This window comes from Alosa alosa, chromosome 22, assembly GCF_017589495.1.
Source record: "Alosa alosa isolate M-15738 ecotype Scorff River chromosome 22, AALO_Geno_1.1, whole genome shotgun sequence".
NCBI classification, from domain to species: domain Eukaryota; kingdom Metazoa; phylum Chordata; class Actinopteri; order Clupeiformes; family Clupeidae; genus Alosa; species Alosa alosa.
In genome coordinates, this window is record NC_063210.1 from 25,639,540 (window position 1) to 25,651,201 (window position 11,662).

At 43.7% G+C, this 11,662-nt stretch overlaps 1 protein-coding gene across 1 annotated transcript; it reads right to left on the bottom strand.

The window, feature by feature from the left end:
• Positions 1 to 4,462: 4,462 nt before the first annotated feature.
• Positions 4,463 to 11,256, bottom strand: LOC125287755 (NACHT, LRR and PYD domains-containing protein 1 homolog). Its single transcript, XM_048233774.1, has 2 exons — positions 11,233 to 11,256; positions 4,463 to 7,612 (listed from the first exon to the last, which is right to left on the bottom strand). The coding sequence occupies exon 2, from the start codon at positions 7,549 to 7,551 to the stop codon at positions 5,821 to 5,823; it is 1,731 nt and encodes a 576-aa protein (XP_048089731.1). The 5' UTR covers positions 7,552 to 7,612; positions 11,233 to 11,256; the 3' UTR covers positions 4,463 to 5,820.
• Positions 11,257 to 11,662: the final 406 nt, after the last annotated feature.

Below are 11,662 nucleotides of genomic sequence, written 5' to 3' on the forward strand. Positions count from 1 at the left end.
GTTGAGACACCCATCTTTAATGATGTATAGTTAACTAACCGTTAGTTGGAAAGTTGAATAAATAAAAACATAGCAATTGCAAAGTGTTTGTAGTTCATATTCATTTATTTCATTTAAATTAGCGTTGGTTAAAAGGAATACATCATGAACAAAATGTGACACAGGAACAGATAGCGAACAGTAGCCTACAAATGGAATGTTCAAGTAGCCTAACACAATCAATGTGTGTCTCAATTGTCCCCATGACCACCTCACACATTTCTCTAGATTTTGCAACGACCTTACATGGCACAATGCCGTAAAATATGCCAGTTTTTAGGACACAGAATAATGTTTGTAATGATACCAGTTACGTTTAACAGTAACATAAGTGTAATGAGCTATTCATTGTCGAAGGTGCATGGTGAAGTGAAATTCTTACTTTGGGAAAAAAACACTTGCCGATATCCTTAAATGGGAGATACTTGTGTCGTTCAAATTTTCCATGATCAAAGAGGGCACTAATATGCATGTGCATAGCAAAAATCACAACTTGGGCTTGCTGTGCAAGCAAGATATTTAAGGTGTCTCAACTGTACACATGTCTCAACTGTACTCAGTCTACCCTAGTGTACGCGAGAGAGTATAGTAGTGTATGCGAGAGAGTTTAGTAGTGTATGCGAGAGACTATAATAGTGTATGCGAGAGAGTTTAGTAGTGTATGCGAGAAGGTATAGGAGTATAGTAGTGAATGTGAGAGAGTATAGTGGTGTATGCGAGAGAGTGTAGTAGTATATGTGTATATGTATATTGGTTTGTCAATGTCACTTCTCTCTAGCTAGCCAATTAAAATCAAAGAAGGGGCGGGACCTACACTGTCAACAATGTTCGTGTAGACCTAGTGGTCGAGGAAAAAATCAGCGAAGTCCTATGTGACTAAATATTAAACTACTACTGCAAACCGAATGTAAATTAGGCTACAAAGACATGAGGGGTGCCTATTCTATTGTAATTGCCTAGGCTACCAGCTCCTTTTGTCTGGCGAAGTCATATTTTAGTGAACCGAGTCCTGAAAAATTGCGGCGGGACCTAGCATTTACACTGTCAGCACAGTTCGTATAACGTTAGTGGTGGAGGAAAAAATCAGCCGTCCTATGTGACTGTCACACGGAGCTCTTTCGGTACCAGGCACCAATGCACCACACCACACACAAACACCTGACTCCACCATGCATGTTGAGCTACTGCTAGTTACCAGCCAAGCTAACTTTGTGGGTGCACACACAAGTTGTTAGTAGTAGCAGTTTTTCATAAAAGTACCTCATAGTTAATAATCACAGACATGGGTATCAATATTGTCTTTAATAACTTATCTGAGCGTGGTGAGTGGGAGCCACGTTTGTTTGTTTGTTTGTCTTCTCTCTCTCCGGCAGCACTTCCGGGTGAATAAAGGACCCGAGCTGTGGAAGCCAGCTGGCTTTGTAGTGCCAGCCTCATTATGATCTGTGATTTCATCCAATTGTTGTTAATTAAGTGTAAATTAAGAGTTGTGAAGAAATCAGGGTTTTGTAATGTGAATGGATGTGTTGTATGTAAAATGTGTAACCTTTTGGCTATTTTGAAATCTTGCCATTTGTTTTGCAAATGGGAGATTAGTAGGGTTTTGTATGTGTACAGCTGTTTGGGGTTAATTGTAGGGGAGGGGCTTGTGGTATTTAAGACCTCAGAAAGAGGTAGCTGTGTCTCTGCCCATTTTCATTGCAGTCTGGTTTGTGGTGCTGTGCAGTGCAGTTTTGCGCTTCAGACTGGCAAGTTTTTCTTTTCTTCTTTAGATACATTTTGTTTTTCGTTTCTTAGTTCATAGGCTGCAATATTTTGTGCAGTTTGGAAACTTCAACTTTATTTTTGTTTCTTTTATTTTGGGTCACTTGCTCACTTTTGGAGAACCTTGGACTGTAAATAAAACATTCCTAGCACTGGAGTTGCAAATCTTGGCTGAGTCATCATTTCGTCACAGAACCCATGTGACGGTGACTAAATATTAAACTACTACTGCAAACCGAATGCAAATTACAAAGACACGAGTGGTGACATATTCTATTGTAATGCCAGCTCCTTTTGTCTGGCGAAGTCATATTTTAGTGAACTGAGTCCTGAAAGATTGCTATTTCAGTTAGCTAGTTAGCATTAAGCCAGGCAGCAACGACATGCTACTGATAGATAGTTTGGTAACCTAGCAACAATAAACACTTGACCCGCAGCACTATGAAGGGAGCGCTGTCTGGAGCTCTGTTCTAGAATTTTTGGCTGCCAGTGCAAAATTAGCGATGTGAACACAGGCTCACGAGTCACTGGCAACAGCAGACAAGGTTACCAAAAACGTCTGCCAGCCAAACTGTAATGCACGTCCTTTTTGGAATGTTGCTGGAATGCTAGCTAACTAGCTAACTGCAATGACCGCAATCTTTCAGATCTCAGTTCACTAAAATATGACTTCGCCAGACAAAAGGAGCTGGTAGCCTAGGCAATTACAATAGAATAGGCACCCCTCATGTCCTAATTTGCATTCGGTTTGCAGTAGTAGTTTAATATTTAGTCACATAGGACTTGGCAGATTTTTTCCTTGACCACTAGGTCTACACGAACATTGTTGACAGTGTAGGTCCCGCCCCTTCCTTGATTTTAATTGGCTAGCTAGAGAGAAGTGACATTGACAAACCAATCAGGAACTGAGAAATCAAACTCCTTCCGTTTCATGCAAACTCCCTTCCGTTTCATGCAAACTCTCTCACACACACCACTATACTCTCTCACATACACCACTATACTCTCACATATACTACTATACTCTCTCACATTCACTACTATACTCTCTTGCATTCACTACTATACCTTCTCGCATACACTACTAAACTCTCTCGCATACACTACTAAACTATCTCCCATACACTATTATAGTCTCTCGCATACACTACTAAACTCTCTCGCATACACTATTATAGTCTCTCGCATACACTACTAAACTCTCTCGCATACACTACTCTACTATACTCTCTCGCATACACTACTATACTCTCTTGCATACACTAGTATATTCTCTCGCATACACTACTATACTCTCTCTCACATACACTACTATACTCTCTCACATACACTACCAAACTCTCTCACATACACTACTATACTCTCTCACATACACTACCAAACTCTCTCACATACACTACTATACTCTCTTACATACACTACTATAGTCTCTCACATATACGACTATACTCTCTCACATACACTACTATAGTCTCTCACATACACTACTATACTCTCTCACATACACGACTATACCCTCTCATACATACATGTAAAATGACTATAACAGTGAGTGTGCATGAGTATAGTGGTGTATGTGCAAGATTATGATAGTGTGTGTAAGACCAAGTATGAATTAAGGCCCAGGCGGCCCCTCATATGTGTGTGTGTGTACAGTATGTGTACAGTATGTGTGTGTGTCAAAGTCAAAGTCTGCTTTATTGTCAATTTCTTCACATGTCAAGACATACAAAGAGATCGAAATTGCATTTCCTACTATCCCACGGTGGAGACAAGACATATTTTACATTCAAGACATTCAAGTAAACAATATAAAAAGTAAAAAAAGGAAGGCACATACAATGAAGAAATTAGAGCAGCAAAATTTGGTAGAAATTGTGCAATTGTGCATACAGTGACAGTCAATATAATAGTGCAAAAGTCAGGCCAATAAATGGCTGAGGTAGTTTTGTTTGACCTAAGTATGCAAGTGGCATAGTGGTGCAAGTTATGTAAGAGCAGCAGAAGTGTGTTCAGAAGTGTTCAGGACAACAGGACAACAACAACAAGTTGCAAGTGTACAAGTGGAGTAGTGCGAGTGGAGTAGTGCAAGGCAGCCATTTTGGGTCTAAAAGTCCAGGATGTTATGTAGCTAAGGGTGGAGGGGGGAAAGAGTTCAGGATCCTAACAGCCTGGTGTATGAAGCTGTTGGTGAGTCTGGTGGTGCGGGAGCGCAGGCTTCTGTACCTCTTCCCAGAGGGCAGTAGATCAAACAAATTGTGAGCGGGGTGACTTGCATCACTCACAATTGTGGTCGCCTTGCGGGTGAGGTGGGAGGTGTAAATGTCCTTCAGGGAGGACCTGGCAGGAAGCATGCATAAGGATGTAGATCCAGGAATGCACTAATATTTTGTACGTAGTCCAGTTTGCAACAATTATTAGTTGTAAACACTTCGGAAAAAAATATTTAAAACTGGATATACCAAAAAACGTTGATGCAATCGCTTCCTGCAAGGACTTTTACAGGCTTTTCCCAAATCACGGAAGAAACGTTGACGCAGCGGTATAGTAGCAGATAATCAGGCAAGTCTTATTTAAATAAACTCCTGGTGCACTTACAAACTTTCTAATGCCTCGTTATTGGACTAAATGCCGTAGTTGTACTACTGCAGAAGTTTCGTACCATTCAGGGCATTATTAGTTCCATCACGACTGCAGAACGTCATTAATTTCTGACGGCGCTACTCGACCAGGGCTCGACCAAGGGAAAAAAGGTTCTGGGTAGGTGTTTGGCTCGGAGTCATGGTGCAAAGAACCCTAGGGTAAAATTACTCCGAACCATCGCTTTAAGACTTAGTAATAAATTCTGGTCTATGAAGTTATAAAGTATCATGTGCCCCCCACCCAGGTGGTGTAGTCATAACCAAAACTATTGACTAATTCCTCTGTCCCTGCAACACTTGTCAGAGTCCCAAACAACCATTGTTAATGTTGTCTCAGCACAGCTTTTGATACTGTGGATCACCACATTCGTCTCAGGAAAATCAGGCACTGCTCTGAAGTGGTTTGCCTCCTTCCTAGAAAGGTGAACATCCTCAGTACCCTTTAACACCTTGTCATATGTCCTTTTTATAGAGATATACCCCAAGAACCGGTACTTTGTTGTATTTTAGTTTTTATGTTGCCCCCATAGACTGTATATAGTTCTATAAATACAGTCTATGGCTGCCCCTAATAGCTGCTATGGCAGCAGATCCAATGTCGGTGTCATTCCAGAACCATTTGTGGAAAGTAATGAATGTGTGCAACACATGAAATCAGTAAAATATATTTATCTAGAGCAATGTAACTCCAGTTTCCAAATGAATAAGCAATAAACAAAAGTTCTGTAATATTATACTTTCCTAAAGCATAATTCTTACTGAGTAAGCACACAAGCACTGTCAAAAAAGTGCATTTCTTCAATCTAATGGCTCTTCTCTTCCAATGTGTCAACACATGGGTACCAAAACGATTTCAAATATACACAGGAGAGATGTTCAATTCCTTGTGCTATAGGTAGGGGGTTTCACACAGCGGCCAATCTACAACTAAGCCTATTTAACGTCAAAACCAAAATCACTAACAAATCAGAAATCACTAACAAAAACAAACCATTAGTATCAACTTAAATTGACATCATTCTTACTTCCACATGCCAAACACTGAAATCTTAAAATTTGGCTTCCTGACTGTAAACATTTCATTCAAACACACTCACTCTTTCAATACACAAGGAACACAAATAAACAACTGAAAGTGTTTTCCCCCAGAGCTGAGATCAGATCATTCACATCAGCATCGGAAAGCTCCTCAACAACTAACCTGCAAACACACAAACACATAGTCAACCAGCACTACTGAAGACAATGTAGGCTTTAAGCTTCCATATGAATGTGACTGGTAGCTTGTTTTAATAGGAAATCAAACTGAACTTTAATATATCTAAAGTGTTTATTTATGTGGCTACATTTGTTTGTATTCCATACACACACACACTCACTCCAGTTCCTCACACCTGCTCAGTGCAGGTTGCAGCATCCTCAGCTTCTCTGCTGTGATGTTGCACACGTTGAGCTCCAGGCTTCTGATGGTCGGGCAGCGCTGCAGGCAGTACAGCAGCACTGAGCAGTCTGTCGTCGTCAGGGGAATGGAAGCAAAGGTTATCTTACCCCAAACCTCCATGGCTCTCCTCACAAACTCCTCCTCATGGAGCTCACAGAGACAGTGGAGAATGAACAGCAACTCATTACTTTTCTTTGAATCTTTACTTTTTTCAATGAGTTCAAGAATCCACTTTTCTAGCTGTCCTCGAATGGAAGGAGTGGAAGGCAGCTTAAGTTCCTTCAGGTCTTGTATCACCTCCTTATTTGAGAGGCCAAAGAGAAACTGAATGACAGGTAGGACATAGGACTTGCTGTCATATTCTTTGACAGAACCGAGCAGCTTTTTGACTTTCTTCTTATTCTGGTCTGAAGTGTAGTTGAGTGCAGTAAAGAACTCCTGAAAGCTGAGATGCATGAAACTGAACATTTCCTCCAGGCGGACTTTCTTCTTCATGAGGAATTTGCACAGGAAGGGGACACTGGCTGGATCTGAGACTGTACTCAACACACTTTCCTTCTCAAACAGGACCTGCTGCTCCAGCATCCCTCTCTCTGCCAGCTGGCCCAGGCTCCTCAGCAGAGTAGGGACAGGTTGACTCAAACCCTGGCAGTGATGCTCCAGCAGAGTGGACACAAAGTGGACAAATATGGAGGTAGTCGTTTCCAGCTCAGCCATTTCAGCATTTTCTTTTAGCTGCTCCCGGAAAACTGTGCAGACAATCCAGCAGATGACCGGAATGGAGCAGGAAGAGAAGAGTGTTCCGGTTGCCTTCACACTCCTCAATGCCTTCTCTGCTACCTGCTGATCTTGACAGAACCTTTGGAAGTATTCCTGCACCCCCTTCTCAGAGAAACCCAGAGTCTCAGTGAAACGCAGAGGGTGTTTGAGCAGTTTGCTCAGTGTGTCTGCAGCAGTGGGCCTGGTGGTGACCAGCAGGAAACAATCAGGAAGGATTGACCCCTTCAACAGAGCCCTCAGAATGGCCTCAATAGGGTCTTTGACAGGTGTGTCACTGATTTCATTCATTGTAAATCGCAGTTCATCAAATCCATCTATGAGAAACAGCACCTTCTGTGGTGAGTCCTTTAGTTTCTCTGAGATCAGCTTGGTAAATTTCTTAGAGTAGTAATGATTGCAGCTCACAAGATCCACCACACACCTGTCATTCCTCTCTCTGGACACCTGGTTCAGTTCTTTCCATCTCAGGTGTAAAATAAGTTCAAATCGATCCTGGTAGAGGTTACCTGATGCCCAGTCCAACATGATCTTCTGTGCCATAAAGGATTTGCCATGTCCAGAGTGGCCCTGAAGAATGACTGCTTTAGTTATGTCTCCACGGTCATTAGGGCTGAAGAACTGGTCCACAGTGGTGCTTTGATGTGCCTCCCTGGCACTGAAGAGACTCGCTCCTCTGAAACGAATCTCCTTCTCTTTCTCTTTCTGCTTTCTGTGTTGCTGGACTAGCAGCAGGTCAGTGTACCGGTCAGTCAACAGCACGTCCTGTCCAGGTAGGGAGTTGTACTCCTGCAAGGTCTTATACTGCGAGCAGATCCACTCCTTAAGATTGAGGATCATTGTGTTGGACTTCCTGTTTGTCTGTTTGGGTGCTGCTGGCCATGACATCACTGTCTCCGCCCCTTCATGCACAGCGTCTCCTTCAGGCCCTCCTCAACTGATGACAGAACTATAGGAATGTGGAAGAGATAATGGACAATACAGTGACCACATTATAACTATAGGAATGTGGAAGAGATAATGGCCAATACAGTGACCACATTTTAATGATAGGAATGTGGAAGAGATAATGGCCAATACAGTGACCACATTATAATGATAGGAATGTGGAAGAGATAATGGACAATGCAGTGACCACATTATAATGATAGGAATGTGGAAGAGATAATGGACAATGCAGTGACCACATTATAACTATAGGAATGTGGAAGAGATAATGGACAATACAGTGACCACATTATAACTACTTATTTTCTAACTGGTGATTTTAGTAATCATTTATGTGCAAGTGAGAAATGTTCAACCTGAATTCAGAAAAACACAGACAAACACATATGGTGAGCACTGACAGACATAATCAAAACACACATGCATGGTCCCAACAATACAGCATTCTTCTAACCCATAACATAGTACTGTGGCAACACAAAGTCACAGCAGCACCCTCTATCCCCTTGGACACATTATCTACAAGAGACAGAGGCAAAGCCACCAGCTGCCATTCATTTTCAATCAGAGTTGGCATTTACAGAGACAAGCCGCGAGTGGACGTTATGTCACCAGCTAGGTAGGGCCAAATGTGGCGGTGGTGAGTGTGTGTGTGTGTGTGTGTGTCTATGCATGCATGTGCACATTCTCACCTAGACAAGGGGAAAAGTGCTGTGAGAATCATGTTCTTTGATTTTTCAAGTGCTTTTAACACCATCAAACCCCTCAGACTGGGAGACAAGCTCTTGCAGATGGGTGTGGACGCTCACCTGGTAACCTGGATTACAGATTACCTGACCCGGCGACCACAGTTAGATCAGACTGAAGAACTGTCTCTCTGACACTGTGATCAGCAGCACCCGGGCGCCACAGGGAACTGTGCTCTCTCCAGTCCTGTTCACCCTGTACACATCTGACTTCTGCTACAACACCGAGTCATGCCACATGCAGAAGTTTTCTGACGATACTGCAATTGTGGGGTGTATCAGGAACGAGCAGGAGGAGGAGTACAGGAGCCTGATGGAGGACTTTGTGCAATGGTGCAAACTCAATCACCTTCAACTCAACACTTCAAAGACCAAGGAGATGGTGGTGGATTTCCGCAGGTCTAAGCCCACTCTGCTACCAGTCTCCATTGATGGGGTCAATGTGGAGGTGGTAAGCACCTACAAGTATCTGGGTCTCCACCTGGACAATAAACTGGACTGGTCAGCCAACACTGACGCACTCTACAAGAAAGGGCAGAGCAGGCTGTACTTCCTGAGGAGGCTGCGGTCCTTCAATGTGTGCAGCAAACTCCTCAGGATGTTCTACCAGTCTGTTGTTGCCAGCGTCCTCTTCTATGCAGTGGTATGCGGGGGAGGAAGCACAAAGAAGAAGGAAACTGTAGACTCGTTTGTCAGGTTTGTCAGAAGAAGGAAACTGTAGACTCGTTTGTCACGGCCCTCTATGCACTAGCTGAACATTGTGCCTTTGGACTTCTACATGATGAACTTATCCGAGACAGGATTGTCGTGGGGCTGCGCCACATGCCGCTGTTGGAGAGAAGGCAGTTGGACCAGGATTTGACGCTGGAGTCGGCGATCACCAGGGCGCGACAGAGCGAGGAGGTGAAACGCCAGCAAGTCACGTTGAGAGGCTCTGGGTCAGATGCCAGTGACAGCAAAGCCATCGACAGAGTGTTCAAAGGCAGTGACAAGGCAAAAGATAGAGGTAAACCTGCACATTCTAAAGCACAATTTAGGCCTAAGCAGCATGGCGCTCAGTACAGCAAGGCAAAGGACATCCAGTGTAGTAAATGTGGTGATTCCTCATCCCATTCAATACGTGACGCGACATCCAACGATGTAAAGTGCCACTCATGCAGTAAAAGGGGACACTATCAGAGATTGTGCACAGCACCAAAGACTGTCCACCAAATAGAAGAGGAGGATGACGACGCAGCGTTTCTCCGCAGTGTGATAGCACATTTGGAAAAGAGGTTATGCCTCACACCCCTTTCTGCCTCTCACCCTTTCTCTCTCTTTCTCAATCTCTCTCTCTCTCTCTGTCTCTCCTTCTTTCTCTCTCTCTCTCTCTCTCCTTTCTCTATCTCTCGGTCTTTCTCTCAATCTCTCTCTCTCTCTCTCTCTGTCTCTCTCTCTCCTTCTTTCTCTCTCTCTGTCTTTCTCTCAATCTCACTCTCTCTCCCTCCCTCTTTCTCTCTATCTCTCTGTCTCTATGTCTCTCTCTCTCTCTCTATCTCTGTTTTTCTCTCTTTCTCTCACTGTTCACAAAATAGAAGAGGAGGAGTGTTTCTCCACAGTGTCATAGCAAATGGTGAGCCATGGATGGTTAACAAAAGACAGGTGCCATTTAAAACTGACACAGGTGCCGATGTTACAGTTTTGCCACACACTGTATTCAAGGAGCTTTTTGATAACTCCCATGCACCTATCCTTGCTGCTGCATCCAAGCCTCTAATGGGACCTGGGAGGAATCCATTGGATGTTGTGGGTGTCACCGACATGCAGCTACGGAGAGGCGACAGAGCGGCTATGGAGGAGGTGTTCATCATTAAGCACCTGCACACGGCATTGCAGGGCGGCCAGCTATCAGCAAACTCAAGCTTGTTGTACGCCTGGACAGCATCAGCACAGAGACACTGAAAACGAGCTATCCAAAGCTGTGCAGTGGTCTGGGAGAGATGCGTCAGCCATACGCCATCCGTCTGAATCCAGGCGCGGAGCCATTTTCTCTCAAGACGCCCAGGCGGATTCCACTGCCTTTAATGGACAAAGTGAAGCAAGAGCGGTCACGAATGGAGAGCCTTGGGGTGATCAGCAGGGTGGAGGACCCGACAGACTGGTGCGCCGGCATCGTAGTTGTAAAGGAATTATTATTATCACTGTATTAAACACCTGTGTAAACAGATATATAAATCATCTCTGTAATCAAAAATATTATGCTGAGTTTCAAGGACACAGAGTTCGAGTTGGGACACACAGGAAAAGGCCTCCCACATCTGAGTGTGTCTGTGCGTAGGTTTTGAGGAAAGTCGCGCTGAAGGAGATAGATGTCTGGCATCCTGTTTCTTTGTGTATCTGTACAATAAAGACACTGCTTTTGGGCTGCAGGTTCAGAGACTGATGGTGAGGGGTTTCATACCTTTCACTAGCACTCACTCTCTCCTCCCTTTCACTAGCACTCTCTCCTCGTGGCACCGAGAGTCTGTGAGCAAACCAATACTACGTGTTGTGGTTCTTGTGTCTATATGTTGAGGTAAATTCCTTGACACTCGGCGTCATCAACCAACTGGGGAAGTTCATCCCACAGCTGTCAGAGAGAGACAAACCTCTGTGAGACCTTCTCTCAAAGAGGAACTGCTGGGTGTGTGGAGTTGATCAAGCCCATGCTTTTCAGAATGTATATTATATTTATATTAGCTGCTTATATTATTTACCATTATATACTCAACCAACATGTATACAGAACACACGTTTCTGCTTAGTTTCATGATTTTTTTCTATCTATCTATCTATCTATCTATCTATCTACAGTATCTAATTGATTAACTTATTAAATCATTAAACTTCAACTTACAAGCGTCTGTGGCGTCCCTCTCCCAAGTCTCTCTGTGGCGACTGAAGTCTGGCGGAGAAAACTTGTTTCCGTAGTTGGCGAGAGGACATGCTTCCTGTGGTCACTTCCTGTTTGCCGTCCTGAATTGCACTTTCTGTATGAGGCCTTAAAGTAGCAAAGTCCCACCCCAGTGTCTATACAGAGTGGCCTCAGCTGGTCAGGAAGAGGAGAGGAGAGGAGAGGAGAGGTATATATTTCTATATCATCAAGAGTGGAGGGTAAGGAACGTATATCCACACACACACACACACACACACACATACACACACACACATACATGTACACATTCTTAGAACTGTTTGCAGGCGTTGCTACAACGGGCTCCCTCAGGAACTTCAGATACGCTTCTAGCGCTGCACAGTTGAGAACACCATGACATATTATTATTATT